At 43.5% G+C, this 27851-nt stretch overlaps 2 protein-coding genes across 3 annotated transcripts; one reads left to right on the forward strand and one right to left on the reverse strand.

Moving 5' to 3' along the window:
- Window positions 1–18190, reverse strand: Pigx (phosphatidylinositol glycan anchor biosynthesis class X). Its single transcript, XM_041673464.1, has 7 exons — window positions 18118–18190; window positions 17820–18059; window positions 16259–16322; window positions 11145–11286; window positions 7335–7548; window positions 2195–2295; window positions 1–203 (listed from the first exon to the last, which is right to left on the reverse strand). The coding sequence occupies exons 1-7, from the start codon at window positions 18188–18190 to the stop codon at window positions 60–62; spliced, it is 978 nt and encodes a 325-aa protein (XP_041529398.1). The 3' UTR covers window positions 1–59.
- On the forward strand, window positions 18181–27325 carry Cep19 (centrosomal protein 19). 2 transcript variants are annotated; one of them, XM_041673325.1, is made up of 4 exons: window positions 18181–18476; window positions 20531–20607; window positions 22621–22784; window positions 26099–27325. In XM_041673325.1, exons 3-4 carry the CDS (start codon window positions 22655–22657, stop codon window positions 26455–26457), a joined length of 489 nt encoding a protein of 162 aa, XP_041529259.1. In that variant the 5' UTR covers window positions 18181–18476; window positions 20531–20607; window positions 22621–22654; the 3' UTR covers window positions 26458–27325. The 2 variants fall into 2 exon arrangements, with proteins under 2 accessions (XP_041529259.1, XP_041529260.1); XM_041673326.1 differs by having other exon boundaries at window positions 18211–18280.
- Window positions 27326–27851: the final 526 nt, after the last annotated feature.

Below are 27851 nucleotides of genomic sequence, written 5' to 3' on the forward strand. Positions count from 1 at the left end.
TCACAAGTGAATCGGTCCCATTTATTAGGTTCCATAGAAAACATCTAACTGTCTAAAACTCACAGGGAAAAGTGGCCGTATTTGAAAACAGCTACAAGGATCAAAGAAGAGCACAAGATGGTGATGAGCAGAGTCACAGAGCACACTAAAGAGGTGTGGATCGTCAGTCCCACTGGAACTTGTAGGGTCAAATTCTTACGGATCTGTGGAGAGAGGGAAACAGAAAATTTAATAACTCTAGGTGCTCATCTACATCAAGCTCCTACCAACAAGGCTAGAACTTCTCACAAGAGGGCAGAAGGTATGGAAGGCAGCTGTGAAATGCATAGTTCTGGATGCGACATGGCTGTTGTCCGTATGGGCTCACAGAAGCTGGAGTTACAGGCACAAGACATGTGTAAGATCAAGTCAATCAAAGCTCCAGCTCAGTTGGGGGCAGGGCCTCTGAGGCTCCACAGCTAGTGGAGGAGCTACAGCAGTTGATGGCTGCTAAGGGAAGAGTTAGTCTCCTTTGGGGACATGTCACTGGCAGGCTGCTCATGCCCCTGTGGATGGCCACACACCCATGTGTACATGGAGAGCCCTGACCAGATTCATTAGGTTATACATACTTTTTAAAAAGAGGACATGAACTTGGGAGGGTGTGGAGCACTAGGAGGAGTAATGGTTGATAGATACTATCAATATACATTGCATAAAGTTTTGTTTTGTTTTTTTGCCTTTCAAGACAGGGTTTCTGTGTAACAGCCCTAGCTATCCTAGAACTGGCTCTGCAGACCATGCTGGCTTCGAACTCAAGAGATCTGCCTGCCTCTGTCTCCTAAGTGCTGGGATTAAAGGCGTGCTCCACCACCACCCATCTTTGTTTTCTTTTTTAAAAGACTATTTTTTTATTCTTAAAAGTTTTCTTTTCTTAGCCAGGTATGGCGACCCATGTCTTTAATCCCAAAACTTAGGAGGCAAAGACAGGCAGATCTCTTGAATTTGAAGCTAGCCTGATCTATAGAACAAATTCCAGGACAGCCAGGGTACACAGAGAAAACCTGTCTCAAAAAACCAGAAAAAGAAAAATTAGAGTCACTTAAATGTACATCTTATGGTGATCACACCGTTTCTTTGATTCTCTAACTCAAAAGTTTGTATTAATTCTAACTACCTTTTCTTAAGAGACAGGGTCTTGGGCTGACAAGATAGTTCAGTGGGTAAAAGCACTCACTTGCTATCCAAGTCTGATGTCTTAGGTCTGATTTCCCAAACCCACAGTGAAAGGAACCCTTGTTGTGCAGTGGTGGCTATGCCAAGTCACAGTAGTACAGAAAGGCGTGATAACCAACACTTAGGAGGCAGAGGCATGAGGATCTGAGTTCAAGGCCAGCCTGGTCTATGGAGCAAGTTCCAGGACAGCCAAGGCTACACAGAGAAACCCTGTCCAAGGACAAAAAAAGAAAGAAAGAAACAAACAAACAAACAAACCCTGGATAGGAGGAGAAAACTAACTCCTAAAAGTGTACTCTGACCTCTACATATACACATATACACACACCACTAATAATAAATAACAAGGAAAATTAAAAAGAGAGAAAGAGAGAAGGATCTAATCTCAAATTCCCTATGTCATCAAGGCTGGCCTGGGACTCATATTCTTTATGCTTTAACCTCCTGAGTTACACATATTATATACACACATATTATACACACATATTATATCAAACTTTCATTTAAATTTTTAATTTTTCTATGTTGGGGTTCGAACCCAAGGTCTTCCACTTGATAGGCAAGTACTCTTCCACTAACCTACATTCTGGGTCTCCTTTCCTAAAAAATGGTATATTCCTTTATGGTTTTGTGTTATTTTAGTTTGAAGCAGGGTTTCACACAGCATAGACTGGCCGCGAATCACTATGTAGTGGAGGATGCCTTCCTGATGAAGGAAAACTGAATGCATCTGCAGTTTTTCTTCACACCTTTACAAAGTATCCCAGTAACACGTATACTCTGAACTAAGGAGGCATGGGACTCACTCCCCACCAGCTCCCAATTCAAATGACACTGACTTTACTCACTGTGATCATCAGTAGCAAAGAATCTTAAAACAACACAGGTGCTCTGTATGAGAATACAGCATGCTAACCTTTCAACACAGCAGAGACTGAAGTGAGACAGTGCTATTTAAAAACAGCATAAAGCTTCTTACTGATTTATACTGCATATTCTTCCACCGGCACATCTCCTCACTTTTCAAAGCACAAGGAGCTGCTACTTCTGACTGACCCCAGCATTTCAAAACAGGGAACTCTGAAAAAAGGGGTAAAAACAAGACGTCAGAAACCTCATCTTTGGATTCAAGGCTACAGCTTGCCTTTCACTTCATCAGGAACCGTTCATGCTGGGATATGAGAATTCAGACATCTCTACACACAGTGTAGATGGCTTGGACCCACCTGTAGATAGAGACTGCACTTTATTTCCCAACTGCCTAGACTCAAATAATCACACAGAAACTATGTTAATTACAACACTGTCTGGCCAATAGTTTAGGTGTATTCCTGGCTAGCTCTTACAGCTTAAATTAACCCATTTCTATTAATCTGTGTATTGTCACAAGGCTGTGGCCTACAGATAAGGTTTTCTGGTGTCTTTTTCCTTTGGCAGCTACATGGCATCTCCTTGACTCCACCTACTCTCTCTCTTTCTATCTGTGTGTGTGTGTGTGTGTGTGTGTGTGTTCAGATTTCCTGCCGGGCCGTACTCTGCTAAGCCATTGGCCAAAACAGTTTTATTCATCAACCAATAAAAGTAACACATATACAGAAGGACAGCCCACACCCATCCATCATCACATGCTAGTATGCTGGTGTTCTTTCTTATGTGAATACCTAATAAACATGAAATTGCAATGGTAACTGCATTAATGAAACATGTTTTGTTAACAGATGCCATTAAAAATATAATGTGACTTTTTTTGAAGTATTACTTAAAAATAAAGACATCATTACTTCAAAAACCTGTTCTAAAGGATATAAATTATGTTCAAAAAATAAACACATCTTCAGTACAAAGCCTGATAAATTTCCATATCAAACATCAACACAAAGCACTCAGATCAAAACAAACTATCAGAATCCTGTGTGTTCTCTCAGGAGAAACGCTTCTTCAGAGCTTAGGTAGGACAAGCAATGGCATCTTGAACAGGAGCAGAAAACACGACTGGATAAAGAAAGCAGACAGAGTGGAAAAGCGTTTAACATTCCTGTCAGGAAAGGCTAAACAGTGACAACGTAAGAGTAAAAATCCCTCTCTGCTATCTATTAGTAACAACACCGTTAGCTTTGTAAGAAAGCAGGGACTGGTCTCTTAGTTAAGAGCATTTGCTCTTCTTACAGAGGACCTAGGTTCAGTTTCCAACACCTATAAGGTGGCTCACAAGCATGCATAGGTATGTATGTGGTACATATACACACATGCAGGCAAATACTTATATGTAAAATATATCTAAAAGCAAAACAGAAAGCAGCAAAGGGGAGGTAGATCACTATAAAAAGGAGACATCCTCAGAGCACAGCAATCCCACCACTCAGGAGTATGGGGCAATAAAGGAAGTTTAAGGCAAGAGTGGCCTACACAGGAAGATCCTATCTCATTCCCTTCCCCTGAAAAGAGAAATGGCCAGATGTTACATGCCTACTAATAAAAGAACTTAGTATTACCTATGTTCTTGCCAAAGGAACCAAACATGAATGAAACTGATCATACATCTGGACTGGTGCCCAACGCGGGGCAACTACATTCACATAAAACCTGAGGGAGCTTCAAAAGAGATTCTAGACAGAAAAGAACAGAGTTTAGTGCAGCTTCTTGCATTTTTTTCCCCCAGATGAGCTCTGTTTGCTGGCAGCAAGCAGGGGTGCCACAGCTCCTGTCCTTGGGCTTCCCACAGGTCAGGGAACCCTGATTACTCTTCGAGCAGATGAGGGAGGGGGACTTGATTGGGGGAGGGGGAGGGAAATGGGAAGCGGTTGCGGGGACGAGGCAGAAATCCTTAATAAATAAATAAATTTAAATAAAAAAAAAAAGAAAAGGCTTATTGACTCAGCATAAGAAATGGCAGCTCCTGGTTAATGCTGCCAGTACAAACTCTGGCTCTTCAGGAGGCCAAGCACTTGAATGGGGTTTGTGAGCAGCGTGTTACAAATTGCTTAATGGCACAAAATAGACCTGCTGCAATGTGCATGTCTTGCAGACTGCCACGTTGGACTGGGTGGAGCCAAAAGGCAAAGCAGCCTTAGTCCTAGCCACGCCACTTAGCATGTTAAGAAGCAGTCCTGGTCAGGAAAGGATTACAGATATACAATAAAAACAGATTCAGATGAAAAAGACCTCTGAGTGGGTCAAAGTGTTGGATAAATGTATGTAAGCTTGAGAGAGAGAAGAGAAAGAGTATAGACAGTTATAATATACATAATATACATATAATATAATATACAGCAGTCATAGGTTAAAGGAGTAAAGATAAAATATTAAACTTGTAGAAAAAGTAATAGAGTAAGAATAATAAGCCACGTAAAGATGGAATATATATGAGAGAGTCTGGATTATGTATATTATTGTGTTTTCTTTGAATTTTTTGACTGTAAATGAGCTAAATACAGAGAGACATTTTCATCATATGGGCTGCTAAGCTAAACCAACATATATATTTTAAAGGTATCTTGACTTCAAAATTTGGGTCTAAGGGCATGTTGCTTTTGTTTCCACAGAAAATGAGAACCTGTGGATTCCTTTCGGACTAATGTGGTTTGATGGACTAAGATCCCCTGAAAGGTCTCTGTAAACCCCTAAAATTACTTCACCCAACAAGAAGCAGTAAGAAGTTTGGAGAGAACTATGCCCAAATTTCAAATATTGTTTCTAAATGTTTGTTTACATTTAAAGGGGGATATGACATAGAGATAAATGCTTTGCATTCATATGGATCTTGGTTTATTGATACAAATTTAAGGTCAATTTTGTTATATATATATATAAACTGACCATATAAATATATATTTCTGCCCTTGATTAAGGTATTGTTTGTGCAGATCATTTAAAAATGTAATGTATAATTAAGAAATGTAGGTTAATAGATAATCATCTATAATAATTAAGCTTGTAGTCATGTTAGTTAGGTTTTTCTAGATATACAGAGATATATTTAAGATAGATATTCTCCAAATCTTTCAAAGACTAACAGAATATGGCACTTAAAATGTTTTAAGAACTTAGGAATTTTCATGACAATGAGACACATCTGCTCCTGGCAGTACCAATTACTTCAAGAGGAAGATGAGCATCAAAGAGGCTCCTTATGGAGTTTATTAGCCATTTGGGAAAGAAACTGCTCTTGCCAGGACTGCTTGATATTATGCTATATGAACTGGACGTACAGAATCTACAGAAAAATGACTGCTGAAGTTGCCTAAAGAAGGTGAGATAGTCCTTTAGGGTTCCTGCTTCATGGAAGAGTCTGCCAGACATTCTGCAGGACACAGAAGAAAGTGACTGACAAACTGTCAATATAAATGGAACTGTCTTTGAAATTTCCTGCTTCATGGAAAAGTCTGACAGATACTATGGGCCTGTAGACTGAAAATGGATACTCCAATGTTACAGAAGAACTTTGGGTGACTGTTCAGGCAACAAGATGTCTCTGTCAATCTTATAGTTTTGGAAGTTGCTTACAATGCACTTCTTGTTTACTTAGGTAATATTATATCCTTCTGAAGTCTTTGATGGAGTTGAAGAACAGATAGTCATAATTATAGTTTTCCTTAGTTATGATAAAAGATAAAATAGATATAAATATTGTAACTGTAATTCTTGTTTGATACCTGTTTTATTATATGTAATTTTACTACGTTAAATTTAGACAGAAAAGGGGAGGTGATGTGGGATTCCCCTCTCTATGCTGTGAATATATTTTATTGACATTCATTAATAAAGAAGTTCCTTTTGGCCAATGACTTAACAGAGTAAAGCCCGGTGGAAAATCTAAATAGAGATGTAGAAAGAGAGCAGGCAGAGTCAGAGAGAAGCCATGGGCTGCCGCAAGAGACAGATGCGGGATGGAAGCTTACTGGCAGGCTACAAGCACATGGCAATATACAGATTAATAGAAATGGGTTAATTTAAGACATAAGAGTTAGCCAGGAATATGCCTAAGCTGTTGGCCAAGCAGTGTTGTAATTAATTCAGTTTCTGTGTGATTACTTCGGGTCTGGGAGGCCAGGAAACAAATGAGCAATCTCTGACTACATGGAGTCAATCCCAGGAAATAAGCACTTTACATGAGTGCAAATAGAAAGGCCCAAACCGTAAGAAAGAAACCTTCAGATCAATGGGCCTTCCAAAAGAATCTTAAGGAAAAGAGAAACAGGAGAGAAACAGCAAAACTAAAGAAATTTAATAGAAATAACATTTTTTGTTGCTATTGTTATGGACAAGACTAAAATTATAGTATTTAAGCCTCATGCTCACAAACAGGTGGTGGTGGCACACCTTTAATCCTAGCACTCGAGAGGAAGCGGCAGGTGGACCTCTTAAGTTTGAAGCCAGTCTGGTCTACACAGTGAGTTTTAGGACAGTCAGGATACACAAAGAAACCCTGTCTCGAAATGCCCCCCAAAAGATTCACGTCCATTTAGGAAGTGAGGATCGGGCATGGGGAGAAGGCGCAGAGGTTAAGAGCACTTCTTGCTGTTCCAGAGAACCTGTGTTGGTTCCCAGCATGCACAGTGGGTGAATCACAACTGCCTTTAACTCAGCTCTAGGAGATTGGACACCTGCTTCTGGCCTCTCCAGGCACTGTACTCCCAGGTTCACATACCCACAAATAGACACCCAAATATACACAGAGTGTTAAAAATCGTAAAATAAAAGCGGAGGTGACTGATAAAGTCAGTAAAATGAGTTAGTCTTAGAAAGGAAAGAAGACACTATGATAGGGACAGAACACATGGGACAGCTCTGAGAGCAGGTGGAAAAGTCCTGTTTCTCCTTTAAAATGCTTTATTACAGTTAGTGTGTGTGTGTGCATGTGTGTGTACGTGTGCACCTAGCACACACGTGGAGGTCAGAGAACTTGCAGGAGTTGGACTTTCCTTCATTATGCATACAGCTGGTCAGGCCTAGCAATAAGATCCTTCACCTTCCAAGCCGTCTTCAGGCCTGTAGTTTTATTTTCTATAGGTATCCATCTCACAACAATTCACTACAAGTTAATAAAGGAAGACATGTTTGCCATTCTGTTCTCAACTAAGGCCCACCACCACACCTTTAGTCTTAATTCTACCCCTCACCTTGGTCACAGTACATCAGTAGGTCTGGGTTGTTGATCACAATCAGGGTGTCTCCATCCTTCCTATGGGGCCGGTGATAGCGATAGTGCACAGGCAAAGAGGCCTGAAAACAGTCGATGCACTGTGCGTCTTGTCGTGCGTAAATGAGGACTGCAGACTCTTTGGACAAATAGTTGGGAGCTTCTATATTAAAACTTTCTGATAGCATCACTGCCTGTGGAAGAGAAAACAAATATTAATCAAGAAGAAAATACTAATGAAGAAAAATAAAAAAGACAAAGGTAAAACCTGAAGACTGCTATACAGATAGGCAGAAACATCAAGTGTATTCCTGTTACAGGCCATTTCCACTCCGTTTCCATCCTCACTTGCATGTAGAAAACACAGGATATGATCCGCAAATAATAAAAGCAAACGGGGGAACAACTATGACAAAACCGTTTAACTTGTGTTAGGTTGAAATGACTGGTATCATCCTGGCCATTTCCTGTTCTTCGGTGAGGTAAACGGTAGTGAGTAAGCCAGAGCACCGCAGGCAGGAAGCCAGGCAAAGGTCAGCAACTTTCTAGAGTGGGTATACAATGGAAATGTGAAAAACAATTTTATTTTTGTAGTGCTGGGGCTCAAAACCAGGACTTTATACACTCTAGGCAAGGGATCTACCACTGAACAACACTTACCAACCTCAAACAAATTGCGTGCACACACATACACAAAGACACACTGTCTCACTGTGTAGCTAGGGCTGGTTTTGACCTTACTCTGCAGCTCAGGCTGGCCACAAAATTGCAAATCTCCTGCCTTGCCCTACCCAAGGGCTAAAACTATACTATACTTACATCATTCCCAACCAGCAAAGCTCTGGGGGATGCTCCATAGACAGAAGGACTCGCCATGCAAGTCTGAGCACCTGACTTTAAACTCTGGAATACATGCTGGAAGGAGAGAGCTACCGCCCAGAGGTTTTCCACCAGGCTAAAGCGATGGCTCAGTGGTTAGGACTACATGCTTCTCTGTCTTCTAGACCAGCAATGGAAAGTACGTTGGATAGTTCAAAAACACCTGGGAACCCTAGTTCCAAAAGATCTGACATCCTCTTCTTGACTCTGTGGACACCCATGTGCACAAACACTCACACAAACACATATGTAAATATAAATAATAAAAATATAAACAAATCTTTAAAAAAAAGTTGTCCTCAGATCTGTATGTGTGCACGGCATGCACACTGGCACACAACACTAAATAAAAGAGGGGCTGGAGAGACAGACGGCTCAGTGAGTGATGAAGAGCTCTTACGGTGGACCTGAGTTTGGTTCACAGTGCCCACATCGGTCAGCTCATAACTGCCTGTAACTCCTAATTCCTCTTCTGTTCCCACAGGCATCCACACATACAAGCACATGTCCACACAACACACACACATATGTATACACAACTAAAATTAAAATAAAAATTATGTGTTTTTTAAAAAGTACTAAGAGCACATGGTGGCACAAGCCTTTGATTCCAGCACCTGGAGGTAGAAACAGGTGAATTTGTATGAGTTCAAGGCTAGCCTGGTCTACATTGTGAGTCCCAGGCCTGCCAGGGATACATAGTGAGACCCTGTCTTAAAAAACAAAAGCAAACAAAAATTAAATGTGTTAGAACTATTTCAAAATAACTATCCCAAGCCAGACATGGTGGCACACACCTATAATCCCAGCACTTAGAAAGCTGGGGTCCTTTTTGTCTGTGTGTGAGTATACACGCACATGTGCACACACACACTCAAATAACATCCATGTGCAAATTTGAGTATCAACAGGACATCCTCAGGTGTCAGTCCTTGCCTTCCAATTTATTTGGGACACTGCAAGCCTAGCTAACTCGTGAATTTCTGAGTTATTACTAATTTTTTGTTTGCTTCTCGAGACAGGGCTTCTCTGTGTAAGTAGCCTTGGCTGTCCTGGAATTCACTTTATAGACCAGGATGGCCTTGAACTCACAGAGATCCACCTGCCTCTGTCTCCCAAGTGCTGGGATTAATGGTGTGAGCCACCACTGCCAGACTCAGACCCATAATTATTTATCTGAGATTTTTCTTCTTTCTAATATAGTCATTTAATGCTATGAATTTCTTCCTAAGTATCTTTAGTAGCAACCTGATGTGGGAGTGTCATATATCAATCTGTTGATTTCATTGGTTAAGCAATAAAGAAACTGCTTGGCCCTGATAGGTTAAAACATAGGTGGGAGGAGTAAACAGAACAGAATGCTGGGAGGAAGAGGAAGTGAGCTCAGAAACGCCATGCTCCCCTCTCCCAGGTAGATGTGATAGCTCTGCTCTCTGAAGCAGACACAATGGAGCAAGCCGTCAGGTCAGACATGCTGAATCCTTCCTGGTAAGACCTATGCTACACAAGTTTATTAGAGATGGGTTGATCGGGATATCAGAATTAGCCAGTAAGGGCTAGAGCTAATGGGCCAAGCAGTGTTTAAAAGAATACAGTGTCCATATAATTATTTTGGGTAAAGCTAGCCATGCAGGTGGCCGGGGTGCTGGGGATGCAGCCCCGCCGCTCCTGCTACAACAGCAACCCACTAATTGTGAGGGTCTATTTTCACTTTTCTTTAATTCATTATTTTTTTATTATTTAATTTATTTATTAAAGATTTCTGCCTCCTCCCCGCCACCGCCTCCCATTTCCCTCCCCCTCCCCCGATCAAGTCCCCCTCCCTCATCAGCTCGAAGAGCAATCAGGGTTCCCTGACCTGTGGGAAGTTCAAGGACCACCCACCTCCATCCAGGTCTAGTAAGGTGAGCATCCAACATATAGGCATCCTCCTGAATATTAACCTTCATCAGGCGATGAAAGGAGACAGAGGCAGAGACCCACATTGGAGCACCGGACTGAAATCTCAAGGTCCAAATCAGGAGCAGAAGAAGAGAGAGCATGAGCAAGGAACTCCGGACCGCGAGGGGTGCACCCACACACTGAGACAATGGGGATGTTCTATCGGGAACTCACCAAGGCCAGCTGGCCTGGGTCTGAAAAAGCATGGGATAAAACCGGACTTGCTGAACATAGCAGACAATGAGGACTACTGAGAACTCAAGAAAAATGGCAATGGGTTTTTGATCCTACTGCACGTACTGGCTTTGGGGGAGCCTAGGCAGTTTGGATGCTCATCTTAATTCACTATTTTTTATTTCCCTTAGAAATATGTATTATGCTGGGCACATGCCTTTAATCTCAGCACTCAGGAGGCAGAGACGGGCGAATCTCTGTGAGTTCAAGGCCAGCCTGGTCAACAGAGCTAGTTCGAGAATAGGCTCCGAAGCTACAGAACAACCCTATCTTGAAAACAACAACAACAACAAAAGTAAGATGGAAAGATAGAGGAACACATCCTATGTCAACCTGTGGCCTTCACATGTGTGTGTACAGGTGTATGCACAAATGCTAGCACACATACATAATAAAAAGAAAAACAAAAAGCCAGTATGTCTTTCCTATTAACAAAGCTAAGCACTATTTATTAATCCTTAATCTTAGATGCAGAGACATACACAAATACACATTAACTTTCTTAGTCACTAAACTATGAACTATACTGCTGAAAAGCATTCAGATCCTTCAGGTTAGGTGGCTTAGTCCTGACAAATGTCATTCATTTGTTGAAGAACGCTATTGCAAAAAAAAAGACTTTTAAAAACTTCAACAAAATTTAAACTACAATGTTGTCTTATCTAACATTTTACCTTAATACAAATCATTGCATGCCTATATTAATTTCTCTTTAAAAATTCCCCAATAGCTGTACCTCTGTTACGTTTCTCTCTCGTAATGAAGCCAACTCATAGGGATCCACAAAAAGTCCTGCTGGGATGTGATGTTTAATCAAGAGCCGGCAAGTCTGTAAGTCCTCAATGCTTTCTCCAAATTTCACTTTTACTAAAAGATCTCTGTAAGACAAGGACATTCAAAGTAAATCTCTTACTCAGTTATTAAATAAGATAGATTAACATAACATCCATTATAGCATAGACACTACATTTCAAACTCATTTTCCAAGAGTAGATTATCATGTCAAGTGAAATATTTACACCACAAGAGATCACCCATTGGATATCTCATAATTCCTATCGCGAGCCACAGCACAGCATTAATGTAAAAACAGATGAAGATCAACAGAAAGAAAATCCAAAAGTCACACACATGTTAATATTCCAAGAAAAGAACTAATATTATTTGACAGGAAAGCGGGGTCTTTTCAACAGTGGTACTGACACTGGCTATCGACAAAGAAAAGGAGTGATGACGTCATAAACATCCACAAAAATTAGCTTAGGTCTGCAGATGGTTCCGTTAAGAGTGCTGCTCTTGCACACGACCTGAGTTCAGTTTCCAGCGCCCATGCCAGGTGGTTTACACCAGTCTGTAACTTCAGCTCCAAGGGATCAGATGTCTCTCTTTAGGTAACTGCACTCACATACACATACCCACAGGCACACACATGCCCACAGGTGCACACACACACAACTGCACTCACATACACATACCCACAGGTACACACATGCCCACAGGCATACACACTTACCCACAGGTGCACACACACAACTACACTCATAGACACATACCCACAGGCACACACATACCCACAGGCACACACATGCCCACAGGTGCACACACATACAACTGCACTCACATATACATACCCATAAGCACACACACTTGTATTCATGTACACATACCACAGGTACACACACCTGCATTCACGTACACATACCACAGGTACACACACACACACCTGCATTCACGTACACATACCACAGGTACACACACCTGCATTCACGTACACATGCCACAGGTACACACACACATCTGCATTCATGTACACATACCACAGGTACACACACACACCTGCATTCACGTACACATACCACAGGTACACACACACACCTGCATTCACTTACATATACCACAGGTACACACACACACCTGCATTCATGTACACATACCACAGGTACACACACCTGCATTCACTTACACATACCACAGGTACACACACACACCTGCATTCATGTACACATACCACAGGTACACACACACACCTGCATTCATGTACACATACCACAGGTACACACACCTGCATTCACTTACATATACCACAGGTACACACACACACCTGCATTCACGTACACATACCACAGGTACACACACACACCTGCATTCACGTACACATACCACAGGTACACACACACACCTGCATTCACGTACACATACCACAGGTACACACACACACCTGCATTCACGTACACATACCACAGGTACACACACCTGCATTCACGTATACATACCACAGGTACACACACCTGCATTCACTTACACAAACCACAGGTACACACACCTGCATTCACGTACACATACCACAGGTACACACACCTGCATTCACTTACATATACCACAGGTACACACACACACCTGCATTCATGTACACATACCACAGGTACACACACCTGCATTCACTTACACAAACCACAGGTACACACACCTGCATTCACGTACACATACCACAGGTACACACACACACCTGCATTCACTTACATATACCACAGGTAAACACACCTGCATTCACTTACATATACCACAGGTAAACACACACACCTGCATTCATGTACACATACCACAGGTACACACACCTGCATTCACTTACATATACCACAGGTACACACACCTGCATTCACTTACATATACCACAGGTACACACACCTACCCAGCTTTCTGTTCAGAGGCAAATTCTGGACTATAGTGCAGAGGAGACCCAAGCACAGCATGGTGGCTTCTGCTTAGGGAAATAGCAAGATGGGCGGCTAGAGACTGTAGTGGCTGGGAAGCCACATAAGAAAATCCAGAAAGGAAGGAGCTCATATTAAAAATAAAGGGGGAGGGGACTGCCGTTGGGATATATGATATGAGAGGATAAATGAATAATTTTTTTAAAGTTAAAAAAAAGCTGGGCAGTGGTGGTGCAAGCCTTTAATCCCAGCATTGGGAGGCAGAGGTGGGCAGAGCTCATGAGTTCGAGGCCAGCCTGGTCTACAGAGCAAGTTCCAGAACAGTCAGAGCTGTTACACAGAGAAACCCTGTCTCAAAAAAACCAATAAAGTTTTTTTAAAAATCCAACTAGAAATTCTTTGCTTTTGCTGAATGCTAAGGTAAGTGTAATTAAGAAGTCAAGAAGAACAGGAAACAAAAGTGACTAAAGAGCTGAAAAGTAAAACATTCTAAACTTTCATGAACGATCAGAAAGCATTCGAGTTCTAACATGAAAACGTAAAACAGAAACATTCACAGCAGACCCCAACAGGGTAAAGTCTTAGACAGATTAGCCCTGAAGCGAAGAGCACTGTAACTTTATAACTGAACAAAAAGCTTATAGGATCAGGACGATAAATTAAAACCTTTATTAACAGGAGAAGAGACCAACAGTCTTTAAAGGAAGAAAAACAAAGTCTACAACTACCAAAGCTGCTTTCTGTCTTGTCATGTAATTGATGCACTGAGCTACCCTTTGATTTGATCAGCAAGAAAACCACTACCAGGTACGGCCTCTGGGGCTGGTTAGGGTTTTTGTTTAGTTTTTGTCAACATAAGTTAGGGTTTATGGGAGGAGGAAACTTCAGTTGAGACAATGCCTACATCAGGTGGCTTTAACTGAGGTTTGATGTGGAAGGGCCCAGCCCACTGTGGGTGGTGCCACCCTTGGGCAGCTGGACAAGACAGCAAACTGAGCAAGCCATGTGGAGCAAGTCAGTAAGCAGCATTCCTCTATGGGCTCTGCTTCAGCTCCTCAGTGATGGAGTGGAACCTGAGAGTTGTAAGATCGAATCAAACCTTTTCCTCCCCATGGTGCTTTTGATTCAAGTGTTTGATCACAGCACCAGAAACCCTAATTTAAGACATAGTTGAACCTCGCACTTCCAGAATAAGGGGCCTAAACAAATGTCTTTTCTTTATGCTGTTAAAAAAGAAATGGAATAGCAGGTGGACATTAAAAGTCTTTATATGGGACAGGAGAGATGGTTCAGGGATTAACAGCACTGGTTGCTCCTGCAGAGGACACAGGTTTGATTCCCAGCACCTACAAGGTGGTTCACAACCGGCTGTAACTTCAGTTCCAGGGGATCCAATGCCATCTTCTGACCTCCTTGGGCACGGAGCATGCATGTGGTACACACACACAAATATACATGCAGGCAAAATATCATAAATTAAAATGAATAAATTTAACAAAAATTTTAAATTTTAATAACAAATCTTATAAATATACCTAATATGTGAAAGGATTTAAAGATAAACAAGAATATTATAAGGAAAAGGGAAGCATTTTTTTTTTTTTGATTTTTTGAGACAGGGTTTCTCCGTAGCTTTTTGGTTCCTGTCCTGGAACTAGCTCTTGTAGACCAGGCTGGCCTCGAACTCACAGAGATCATCCTGCCTCTGCCTCCCGAGTGCTGGGATTAAAGGCGTGCGCCACCACCGCCCGGCTCAAAGGGAAGCATTTTTAATAATTATTTTTCTTCTGTGTGTACACATGTGTGGGCATGCACTTGCCATGGTTCACAGGTGAAGGTCAGAGGACAACTTGTGGGAGCCGGTTCTCTCCTCCACATCAGTCCTAGGGCCCAAACTCAGGTCATCAGGCTTGGTGGCACGCACCTTTACCCACTAAGCCATTTAACAGCCCAACTTTGTTTTTAATTTTTAAAGACTTGATTTATGTAAATTCAAATTACATAAAATAAAATTTCTAAATGTATGATTAGAAGCAATTAAACATTGACTAATAAAAGATGGTTTGGAGGAAGCCACAGAAAACAAGGAAAACTGGAGCATAAAAAGGAGAAAAATAAACAACAAAAAAAAAAGACTGGCAGGGAAGAAGGAACTGAAGCAGTGAACTCAAAATAAAGCACACAATCTAGGAACGGCTTCAATGGTACCGGGAAAGACAGGGCAGGGAACAGAGACATATGGCCCCAAACTGTTCAGATTTCATGAGAACTATGATTCCTTAAGCCCAAGAAACTTAGCAACCCTCAGGCAGGGAAAACACAGACAAAACCACACCAAGGCATGTTACTGTACAGTCAGTCACTGGAGACAAAGGTATCAAAACAAAAGTTCATACAATATAAAGAACAACAAAGACAAGAATAAGCCAGAAGAGAAAGTCTGGAATGAGCTATCGGGAACAAAATTCTACCAAAAGAAAATAACATGCATAGTATACTTAATCATAAACAGAATGCTGAGAAATGACTTTTTTTTTAAAAGAAAAGATAATTGATAACAAAAATAAAAACAAAGTCAGTCAGGAATCATGGTATACACCTATAATTCCAGCAAGTTGGAAGGCTGAGTCAGAAGGATTATTTTAAGCTCCAAGCCAACATGGGCTATACAGCAATACTTTGTCTCAAGAAAGAAAAAGATAGGCAGTGGTGGCGCACGCCTTTAAGCCCAGCACTTGGAAGGCAGAGGCAGGCGGATCTCTGAGTTTTGAGGTCAGCCTGGTCTACAAAGTGAGTTGCTGGACAGCCAGGGTACACAGTAAAACGCTGTCTCAAAAAAGCAAAACAAAAACAAAAAGAGGAAAAAGAAAGAAAATAATAACAATAATAATAATAACAAGTCAGGTTTGGTGGCACAAACCTGTAATCCCAGTACTTGAATGAGCAGGAAGATTAGGAGTTCAAGGTTATCCCAAACTACTTAGCAAATTGGAGACCAGCCTGGACTTTATGAGATCTTGTCTCAAAACAAACAAAAATGAAAACAATTTTTCAGTTTATCCATATTTCAACTATCAATTTCTTGCTGTAAATTATGAGCCAATATTTGAATATGACTAGAAATCAGTGGGCAACTTACCTGTGGAAACCATCTTTCAAGAATTCTTGCCTCAAAATGATTTCAGAACAAGTGGCCCTTGTACCTATAAAGATCAAGACATTAAAAATGAAAATAAGCATATTAAGAGAACTATTAAATAATTAGAAAATAACTATTAGAAAAAGCTTTACTTGTTAGAAAAATCTAATCATTTAACGGAAAGGTAAAAATTTTAAATACAAGCAGTTTGAGCTCCATATAAATCTATTACATATAAATCATGGAGGTTGAGAATGTCTGGTTTCAGATCCTAGTCCACCACTTAACAGCTATGTCTTTGAGTGAGAGTCCTTCTCTGAGGTTGTCCATCCTCCTAGCTCACCAAACCTCATCAGAGACATAACAGCACCCTCTGTATTCCCTGGTCCATGCCTACGCATCTTGGAAGACTGGACACTCATGCTTTGTGAAGATGTTCGGAAAAAAAAAAGCAAGAAAAGGAGAGGCACCTGAAGATTCAAAGAGTTCATTTACAAACGCGGCGTAAACAGAAGTCTTCATAAACTGATTCCATGCATATTTTGGATATTAAAACTATTACTCAATGGGTAAAAATTCAAGACTGGTGAGACCCTGTGTCAAAAATTAAAAAAAAAAAGAAACAAAAAGCAAAAAGGAAAAAAGACATTAAATATTCAGTTGTCAGATACCTTGCTATAAAACTTTGAGAAGAAATGCGTGGGAAGGACAGTAAGGGAGTGTGAATCACTGCAATAAACCTGTTCCGCAGGAACTTGAAGAAAGCACGTGAACCCAGGAGAGTAAGACTTGGAAGATTCTTGAGGGTCCCTACCAACCCTATGAAAGGGAATCAAGAGTTGCTGGGGACAAACTGCAGAAAGAGATAGGGGGAAAAACCAGACGCTGGGGCTGTGGAGCTGCCTGCAAGCTGCTTATCGAGCTCCAGGGTTGCAGTTTTGGGGTGGGGGTGTCACCCATGTTGGGGTGGGCTTTCTAGTGAAGCAGCTTCTTTTGCGTTATCCCTGCTCCTTGTAACTCCTCGCCCACATTTCCGCTGGTAACGCCAATAAAAAAATTCATTGGTTCATCAAATTGGATACTGGTACAAAGGTTACCTTTCTGGGTGAATGTGCGCTCTCTCTCTCTCTCTCTCTCTCTCTCTCTCTCGTGTGTGTGTGTGTGTGTGTGTGTGTGTGTGTGTGTGTGTGTTGCATCTCCCTGGGAAGTCTGTCACGCGTCACACTACCTCACCCCTTCTCCTTTACATGCAGTTTGGGCATTCTCACACGTCCCGGGACTCGAAGGGTTCCCTGGCCTCTCAGCCTGCAGAAAGCAGCTTCGGGGGTACCATAAGCATTCCAAGACGCTTCGTGGCTGGACTTGTTTAGTACTTTTGCTACAGTGTGGTCAGTCCGCCTCAGAAGGACAAAGCCCGGCTCCGATGTCCGGGATGGAACACCGCGCAAAGATCACGGGGAGGGCAGGGGCGCACGCGGCCTTTGTTGCTAACCTCCTCCCGGCCCTGGTACCCGTAACACCGCGGGTACTCCCCACCCGCGCCCACGCCCGGGGCCCTTACCCGAGCTGAAGGGGGCGTCGCTGATGTCAGCGGCGAGCCTGCCGACCAGCCCAGCCGCCCAGAGGAGCAGCCAGGCCACAGCGTCGGCAGCCAGGACGCCGGAGCGCCGACGCCCGAGAGGGGCGCGCGGGACGAGCTGCGGTCGCGGAGGCAGGCTGTACTCCCACCAGCCCCGGTGACTGGGACAGAGCGCTCCGCGCGCGAACGTCCTTGAACCCACAGAGCGCTCCCACCGGGCAGCTCAGAATCCCTGTAACTCCAAGTTCCCGAGAGGACCGCATTTGACTCCGCCCCTTGCCGTCCCAGCCGGGGCGGGGCGAGAAGCTGCGCAAGCGCTGTCTGCGTGCCCGCGCTGTTGCCTTGGAAACCATCCTAAGGGGGCGCCCGACCCGGCCTCTAGACCGAGCACGGTCTCAGGACCACACTCGCAGAGCTCTAGCCGGCTTCCTGTCCGCAGCCTGGTGAGTGTCGGCTAGGCCTCCTGCCTCTGAGCTCACCCCATGGTTACCCCTGTAGGGTATGGCTGTCGCTTCTTCCTGCAGCGCCAAGTTCCGCTCCACCTCAAAGTCGGTATAATGAGTCCTCTGTGCAATGCGGTTGGATGGAAACGACCCTCTCACTGCTGTTCAGATGTGCACTTCCTGTACTTCTTCAAGGGTAAGAAGGGTCGCCTTGCACTAGTGAGGACATCAGGAGGAAATCCGTACCCCCTTAGGTGCTTGAGGGGCAGTCGTTGATCCCTGGGATTCATGCGGCCAAGGACAGTTAGGGAAACATGCTGTCACTCCTCCCCACTCTGGGACGTATTAGCAGTTTTGGAGAGTGCTAGTGCTGACCAGGCATGAGGTCTCGGAGTGGGAACGGGTGTAATATAACACTACAAGCCTGCAGTTAAAAAAATATGGACAGCCAGGTGTGTGGTGGCGGACGCCTTTAGTCCCAGCTCTTGGGAGGCAGAGGCAGGAGGATCTCTGTGAGTTCAAGGCCAGCCTGGTCTACAAGAGCTAGTTTCCAGGACAGCTAGGGCTAGACAGAGAAATCCTGTCCCTAAAAATAAATTCAAAAAAGAAAACTCTATAGTGAACGCCCTACATTATCGTCAGTTGTATTGACAAGTGTGGTCATCTGTTATAATGTGTTTAGTAGTCGTTTTAGGAAGTACACTAACATCATACTTTAATGAGGTGACCTGGGAGTAGTGCCTAGCCACTGACTCAGATCAAAGGCAGGGCACAGCAGTCTGAAAAGCAGCTTTGTATTATGCCTACTCTCAGAGGAATGCAAATTCTCTCCTCTAACAGCAGAGGTAAGACTATAGATTACGGTCCTGTATGACAAGTCTACTTGGCAAGCATAAAACATAAAGATGGAAGTTAGGTGAATATTTCATGTTTTCTTCCTCTCTTTTGTCCCTATTTTTCTGTAATGAACCAGTACAAATACTGTCAACTTCTTAAATAATATGCCTATAATTGTTCTCCAGCAGAACTAAGTTACAGCTCCTGGGGCCTTGAGTGTCTCCATTCCTGCAATGGCTGGTCTTACTGCTGCTGGACCAGGGTACAAGAGCCCTAAGCCCTCCAGGCCTGGAAGTCCCCATGAAACTCCTCGGCACCTAGGCCTCATAACTTCTCTACTATTTCTGCTTCAGTTGCTTTCTTAGGGTTTCTATTGCTGTGAAGAGACACCATGACCACAGCAACTCTTATAAAGAAAACATTTAATTAGGGCTGGCTTACAGTTATCATCACGATAAGACATGGTGGTGTGCAGGCAGACGTGGTTCTGGAGAAGGAGCTGAGAGTCCTACATCTTGATCCTCAGGTAGGAGGAAGAGATCTGTGACACCTCCTCCAGCAAGGCCACACTTCCTAAGAGTGCCACTCCCGATAGGGGCCATTTTTATTCAGACCACCACAGGTACCTACTCTTGGAACCTTCAGTTACCTTCGTGGGGCTGTGACTGCTGCTACCAGGATGGAGGCTGCTCCCATTGTGCCAGTTTTATCATGTCTTCTTGGAGTTGAGAGCTCAGTCTGGTCTGCTAGTCCTAAAGATCAAAAGCGGGAAAGAAAAGACCGAGGCTGTTTGCAAAGCCTTTGAATGAGCCTAATGTTGTAACATGGAGCACTTGGAGCAGAACAAAGAGGGTGTATCGCAGGTGACTCCAGAAGTGATCGGCCAGATGGATGCTAGGCAAGGATGCTTGCACCGAGGATGTTTACACAGCCCTTCATGCAAGTGGATGTCGTGATCTGCATCCCAGAGCTGTTGCTGAGCCACCGGGATTACTGCACACTGGCACTGTGAACCTAGGGTTACTAATGCTCAGTGAGGCTGTGCCCAGCGTGCGCCTTCCAAGACCTGTGCCTGCCTGCTGGAGAACTCACCATGGCTGTCTTTGGCTGTGGTTCTCTGGCATTCTCAGAGAAACAGGAAGGAAGGAAGGAAAGCTGGGTCTGCCCAGTGAAGGGGCTGCTGACAGGTCCCTGCTCCAGGCCCTGGGTGTAAGAGAAGGACCCATGAAGCCGCTGCCCTACATGGTCTGAATCATTCACTAACAATCCGAGCAACAATTAACAGTGCTTAATATTATTTCACAATGTATAACAGCGCTCAGCTCCTGCCCCAGTGCCCCAGGATAATATATAGAAACCTTCGTTTATATGAATGCATAGCATTAAATAAGTATTACCCTTCTTGTGTTGCAGATATGTGCTAAGAGCTAAATGAAAATGGACACACTCTTGCCTCCCTGGAGCAAGGAGACTAGCAGGGACCATAGATGGTAAGTAATGATTTTTAAAATAACCTCTTTTGTTGTTGTTTTTTCAAGACAGGGTTTCTCTGCCTAGCTGTCTTGGAACTCGCTCTGCAGAACAAGCTGGGCTTGAACTCACAGAGATCTGCCTGCCTCTGCCACCCTAGTGCTGGGATTAAAAGTGTGCACCACCATCTCCTGACTGCTTAAAATAACCTCTTGATGAATAAAAGAGTTCATAAAGTACAGGGTGGGGTAGATCTGGTCTAGTGAATATCTCCGTATAAAATGTTTATTTAAAAGAAAAACGTGCTGGGGAGGTAGCGTAGCTGGCAGAGTGCTTGTCTGGTATGCACGAAACCCTGGGTTCCATTTGCAGCACCCCATAGACCAAGGTTGAAGGCACATGCCTGTAATTCTAACACTGGGGGAGTAGAGACGGGAAGATCACAAGTTCAAGGCCAGTCTGGGCTATATGAGAATCTGACCCAAAAAAGGAAAAAGTTAAAAGACCATAATATTGATAGAGGGTGATTCAGGATAGAGGGTGATTCAGGATAGAGGGTGATTCAGGATAGGATAGAGGGTGATTCAGGATAGGATAGAGGGTGATTCAGGATAGAGGGTGATTCAGGATAGGATAGAGGGTGATTCAGGATAGAGGGTGATTCAGGATAGAGGGTGATTCAGGATAGGATAGAGGGTGATTCAGGATAGGATAGAGGGTGATTCAGGATAGGATAGAGGGTGATTCAGGATAGAGGGTGATTCAGGATAGGATAGAGGGTGATTCAGGATAAGATAGAGGGTGATTCAGGATAGGATAGAGGGTGATTCAGGATAGGATAGAGGGTGATTCAGGATAGGATAGAGGGTGATTCAGGATAGGATAGAGGGTGATTCAGGATAGAGGGTGATTCAGGATAGGATAGAGGGTGATTCAGGATAGGGTAGAGGGTGATTCAGGATAGAGGGTGATTCAGGATAGGATAGAGGGTGATTCAGGATAGGATAGAGGGTGATTCAGGATAGAGGGTGATTCAGGATAGGATAGAGGGTGATTCAGGATAGGATAGAGGGTGATTCAGGATAGGATAGAGGGTGATTCAGGATAGGATAGAGGGTGATTCAGGATAGGATAGAGGGTGATTCAGGATAGAGGGTGATTCAGGATAGGATAGAGGGTGATTCAGGATAGGATAGAGGGTGATTCAGGATAGAGGGTGATTCAGGATAGAGGGTGATTCAGGATAGAGGGTGATTCAGGATAGAGGGTGATTCAGGATAGGATAGAGGGTGATTCAGGATAGGATAGAGGGTGATTGAGGATAGGATAGAGGGTGATTCAGGATAGAGGGTGATTCAGGATAGGATAGAGGGTGATTCAGGATAGAGGGTGATTCAGGATAGAGGGTGATTCAGGATAGGATAGAGGGTGATTCAGGATAGGATAGAGGGTGATTGAGGATAGGATAGAGGGTGATTCAGGATAGAGGGTGATTCAGGATAGGATAGAAGGTGATTCAGGATAGAGGGTGATTCAGGATAGGATAGAGGATGATTCAGGATAGGATAGAGGGTGATTCAGGATAGGATAGAGGGTGATTCAGGATAGGATAGAGGGTGATTCAGGATAGAGGGTGATTCAGGATAGGATAGAGGGTGATTCAGGATAGAGGGTGATTCAGGCATCCTTTAAATGAAAAATCAAAATGCTTCTGTAGGCTAGTTGGTCACCTGCTGGGCTTGCTTAAGGTTCCTGTGTAACCTCTGGTAGAATGCAATACACTAAGGGGCCAGACCAAAAGACATGTGGAAAGGACCTGCATCCCAAACAAGCAGAGATCCAACAAACGAGGCTAGCCTTGGCCAGCTGAACTTTCAAGGTGGCCCTCAAAGTCTTGAACTTTGTTAGCTGAGTATGTAGTTCCAGGGCTGAGATCCGCTGAAGAGAAGGAGAAAGCAGATTTCTGCAATACCGACCTCAATTTGGGTTTTCTTTTTCTGAAACTTGTTCCACATCTATCCCGTCTTTCTCAGAGTTCCTCCAGTTTACACTGAATTGTATGTCACAATGAAATGTGTTGCCAAGAAATGTGGAATTAGATTCCAGCCCCCGGCTATCGTCTTAATTTACGACAATGAGACGGAGGGAAAGAGCCGCCAGCGCATTATGCCAGTCCGAAACTTCTCGAAGTTCTCAGGTACCCCTAGTTTATCCTGCCTCTTACCTCGTTTAACTTATGCATACGTGTCTCTGTGAGTGTTCGCCATGCATGTGGGTGTCTACAGAGACTGGAAGGAAACTGGAGTTACAAGCCTGTGAGTTGCTAAACTTGGAAACCCTGCAGGAACACCAGGCACACCTAACCTTGAGCAATCTCTCCAGCCCTTGCCTCCTGTCTTAATAAAAATAGCCTGACATAATCAGGTCTGGTGGCATATACCCATAATCCAAGTACTTTAGGAGACTGAGGCAGGAAAATTGCAAATTCAAGCCTGGATAGCTTGAGATAACCTGCCTTAAAATTTGAAACAAAAACCGATGGGTTGGGAAGGGAATGTAGGTCAGTGAAAGAGCACGTACCTAACATGTAGGGAGTCCTGGATGCAGTCCCCACTGAGAGGGAGAACCGAGGGAGTGAGGAGACAGAGAGAGACAGAGAGAGGGAGGTTTTAGTTTCATGCAACAGAATGAGAGGTTCTTCAGAGTTAAACTTAGGTTTAAATCATGACTATCAGGGACTAGATTGTCATTCATAAACTTCAGCTTTTGTACCGGTATTTTATGTCAGCTTGACACAGGTTAGAGTCATTTAGGAAGAGGGAGTGTCAATTGAAAGACTGCCCCCAACAGCTGGGTCTGTAGACAAACCTTTGTGATGTGGGAGAGCCCAGCTCACTGTGGGTGGTGTAACTCTTGGGCTGGCGGTCCTGGTGGAATAGGAAAGCAGGCTGAGCAAACCAGAGGAAATCAAGCCAGTAAGCAGCACTCCTCCCTGGCCTCTGCACCAGCTCCTGCCCCCAGTTTCCTGCCCTGTTTGAGTTCCTGTCCTGACTTTCTTTTTTTTTTTTTTTTTTGGTTTTTTCGAGACAGGGTTTCTCTGTGGTTTTGGAGCCTGTCCTGGAACTAGCTCTTGTAGACCAGGCTGGTCTCGAACTCACAAAGATCCGCCTGCCTCTGCCTCCCAAGTGCTGGGATTAAAGGCGTGCGCCACCAACGCCCGGCTGTCCTGACTTTCTTCAGTCATGTACTAAATGACATAGAAGTGTAAGCCAAATAAACCCTCCCACCGCAACTTGCTTTTGGTCATGGTGTTTTATCACAGCAATAGAAGCCCTGACTAAGAATTTCCTAATCTGTACTTTTTAACAGTCAATTGATGATTTAACATTTTAGAATGGTTACATGAGTTAAATGATATACTACTGTTTAATAATACTAAATTTTCTTCTATCTCCAAATGTTTTTCATTTGTAGACAACATTTTATTAGTGTCACATTGTAGTAATTTCAGCAGCGGGGCTGCCTCCCCAGCACCCCGGCCGCCTGCTAGCTTATGGCCTGAAATAATTACACGGACACTGTATTCTTTTAAACACTGCCTGGCCCATTAGTTTCAACCTCTCAACCCATCTCTAATAAACTGTGTAGCACTGGTCTTACAGGGAAAGATTCAGCATGTCTGACCTGGCGGCTTGCTCCATTGCTTCTGCTTCAGAGAGCAGAGCTATCACGTCTGCCCGGGAGAGGGGAGTATGGCATCTCTGAGCTCACTTCCTCTTCCTCCCAGCATTCTGTTCTGTTTACTCCACCCACCTATGTTCTAACCAATAAAATGGGCCAAGGCAGTTTCTTTATTAGCCAATGACCTTCCTCCATCATCACATGGCTGCCTTTTAAAAACTATAGTTTTTTTTTTTTCACCAGCTGTGTATGCCTTTAATCCTAGCCACCAGGAGGCAGAGAATCTCTGAGAGTTGGGGGCCAACCCTGGTCTACATAGTGACCTCTAGGCCTACAAAGGCTACATGGTGAGACTCAATCTCTAAAATAAGTAAAAATTATGGCATTTTTCATCCTTAGACAGTTTCTTCAGTTGGCAGTTTTTAACATCCCACAAAGTAATTTTTGGTTAAGAAAGTAAAAAAAAAAAAAAGAAGAAGAAGAAGAAAAAAGAAAAAAATCCATTTGTCTTTCTCTACACCAAAACTAGGTTTGTTTGTTTGTTTAAAATATTTTATTTGGGGGCTAGAGAAGTGGTTCAGCAATTAAAAGCACTTGTTACTATTATAGCTGGGTCCAGTTCCTAGCACCCACCTGGTGGCTCACAACCATCTTCTAACTCCAATTCCAGGTGATCTGATGCCCCCTTGTGGTCTATCCTGGCACTGCACACACATGGTATGCATACGTACATTCAGGCAAACACTCACACTGAAATTAAAGGTGTGGAATTAAAAGCATTGACACCATCAGCCAGCTCCTTTGGGTATTTTATGACACAGGAGCTCTCTAGGTCACCTCCCTGATGCGGGGATGAGAAGCAATTATAAACATGCACCATCATACCATGTAGTTATGTTTCATTTATAAGGCAGGATCTAGTAAGTAGCCCAGGCTAGCCTCAAACATTCTTTCTCCCCAGTTCTTCCAAATGTGAGGAGTGCAGGCGTGTGCTCATCGTGTGACAATCATTTCCTAGGGAGACACTACATATTTACGTGTTTATCTCAGATAGGGAGGCCATGACAGGTAGCATGAAGTTCAGCGTGGTGAACCAATGAGCTTTAGTGGGGTTACTTATAGGAATATGATGATAGTAGATCCTTACTTACCGGAGCAGAAATGACTCACAGGCAGCTGCATCACCGACATCTACCCCAGCATGGGTGACAGCTCACAAAACTGGGGACCTGGAGCGCACAGTCTGCAGGCAGCTCAGCAGGTGGGAGAGCGTCCTTTTTAGTTGACTCCCTTGGTCTGAGCCTCTTCTAGGCAGCTCCACTGGTTTTTGCTTCATTTGGGCTGTTTGACTGGTCTCCCGTCTCTTGTGTAGCTTGGCTCCTCTGAGAGTGGCCCTCAGCAGTCTTTATTCTGGGGGAGAATGGGCCTCGTGAATCTGGTCAGCTTTAGGGATTTCCTGGAGTTGTTTTAGATTGTTTAGTTTTTGTGTGAAGAAGCTTCTCTATAGGATGGAATGCTTGTTTTGTTTTTAATTTATTTATTTATTTTACATTCTAACTGAAGTTTCCCTCCTTCCCCTTCTTCTATTTCCCCCTCCCCCACCAGATTGGTATGTTTTAATCTCAGAAAAAAATAAATAAGCTGCTATATAACAGCATGATTATACCCTACAAAACTCAATTTACTATAAAACTATAGTTCTAAAGAATAATTATTGATTTCTATAGGCCCCTTTAGGCTTGGAGCTGGTGGTCTCAGGGTTTTGGTCTATCTCAGTCTTTCCAGTATTGGTGATGAATGTGTCTGTCCATACACTTTTCTTCCTCCCAGACTGCACCAGAGCTGCTGAGCAATTAAAGAATAACCCACGGCACAAGAGTTACCTGGAGCAGGTGTCCCTGAAGCAGCTGGAGAAGCTCTTCAGTTTTTTACGAGGTTACTTGCAGGGGCAGAGCTTGGCAGAGACGATGGAACAAATTCAACGGGAAACAACCATTGACCCCGAGGAAGACCTGAACAAACTCGATGACAAGGAGCTGGCCAAAAGGAAGAGCATCATGGATGAACTTTTTGAGAAAAATCAGAAGAGAAAGGATGACCCCGGTTTTGTGTATGACATTGAAGTTGAGTTCCTGCAGGATGAGCAGCTGTCCTGCAGCTGGGACACAGAGTCAGCTGACGAGTTCTGAGACCTCCTGCTCCGTGTCCACGAAGAACAAAGCTCGGTCCCAGAAAATCTGTGAACGCTAACAGAATATAAAACCAAGATACTTGCATGTGTTGCGTAGGCCTATGAGAAACACAGCTTAGGAATCCTGTTAGAGATGGCAATCCAAAGGGAAGGTAACTCAGAAACTTGTAAAAAGATATTTTAATAATATTACTCGGGAAAGAGATTAGAGCCTGATTTCCGATGAAGGCTGAAATGGTGAGAACCTGGATTACTGCGGGAAGATAGCAGGGAAGACTTCCCTCGGCAGAAAGGGGCCTGTGCATGGCCCCCGAAGGCCACAGATGTTTCTAGATGAAGCAGAGGGGGAGGACACGGCATAGACATTTTTGAGAACGAGTGAATAATTATAGTCCAACAAGATTGGAGTTAACCTGTGTTCATTATGTCTGCGAATTTAACTCTGGGGTAGACAAAAGCACCTGCAAATGCCTCACAGCTGCCGGTGCATGCAGCGCAGCAGACGAAGGCAGTTCTGGCCCTCCACACTCAGGAAATGTACACTAAAGTTGTTCTGAAACCCAGAACCACTTCCTGTGAGAGGCTGGTTTACACGGTGGGAAGTCCACCCGCAAGTGAGCAATAGGTTCTGCCTGTTGAAACCTGCCCAGGAATTTAGAGGTACAGTGTGATCTCTGTTTAACAAGGCCACCGTGTGCAGGTGTGTTTGCTCTTACTAGAATATTCTCTGTGATAGAAAGCATCTGTTTTCTACAAGGAAGCTACTATTCACTGAGTAAAGCTGTACCTGTGAGTGCTGAGTCTTACCAGTTTTTCTTTTCCTTTCCTTCAGTCGTGTTTTGTTTGTCAGGGTTCAGGTAAGTTAGCAGACAAAGCAACATGCTTTGTTATGGCATTTTCACAGTTGCATCGATGTCGTCTGTTCCTGCTCCACCCCCACTCTGTGTCCCCATGTCTTCTTGCTGATCCCCTTCTTCCCAAGTCACCCCTTTTTGCTTTTGTGTCCTTTGTGTGCCATTACCTTCTGTACCCCTTAAAGTTCATTCCTCCCCCTTCATAGTGTCCTCTCTAGCCCCACCCACCCTGACACACATCCATACCCATATAAAAAACTAGAGTTTGGCCAGGTGGTGGTGGTGCACCCCTTTAATCCCAGCACACAAGAGGCAGAGATGTAAATTTCTGTGAGTTCGAGACCAGCCTGGTCTACAGAGAAACCTGTCTCCAATAACAAAAACCCTAGATGTTGTATAGGAGAGAAAATGCAGCCTTTGTCTTTCTAAACTTGTTTATTTTATATAGCATGATGATTTCCTTTTGTCTCCACTTCCTGTAAATAAAATTACATTGTGTGTATGTATACATTTCCTTTACTAATTTCTTTGGTTTTTG

Source organism: Microtus oregoni, unplaced genomic scaffold (assembly GCF_018167655.1).
Source record: "Microtus oregoni isolate MIOR12 unplaced genomic scaffold, Mior012 000023F_ref0000262, whole genome shotgun sequence".
Taxonomy (NCBI): Eukaryota; Metazoa; Chordata; class Mammalia; order Rodentia; family Cricetidae; genus Microtus; species Microtus oregoni.

Coding starts and splice junctions, on each gene's coding strand:
- Pigx (XM_041673464.1), bottom strand. CDS start 18,190: ATGGTTTCCAAGGCAACAGCGCGGGCACGCAGACAGCGCTTGCGCAGC. Junction 18,060..18,117: donor GCCCCGCCCCGGCTGGGACG/GCAAGGGGCGGA, acceptor AGGGATTCTGAG/CTGCCCGGTGGGAGCGCTCT. Junction 7,549..11,144: donor GAGAGAGAAACGTAACAGAG/GTACAGCTATTG, acceptor TCTCTTCCACAG/GCAGTGATGCTATCAGAAAG.
- Cep19 (XM_041673325.1), top strand. CDS start 22,655: ATGAAATGTGTTGCCAAGAAATGTGGAATTAGATTCCAGCCCCCGGCT. Junction 22,785..26,098: donor AAACTTCTCGAAGTTCTCAG/GTACCCCTAGTT, acceptor TCTTCCTCCCAG/ACTGCACCAGAGCTGCTGAG.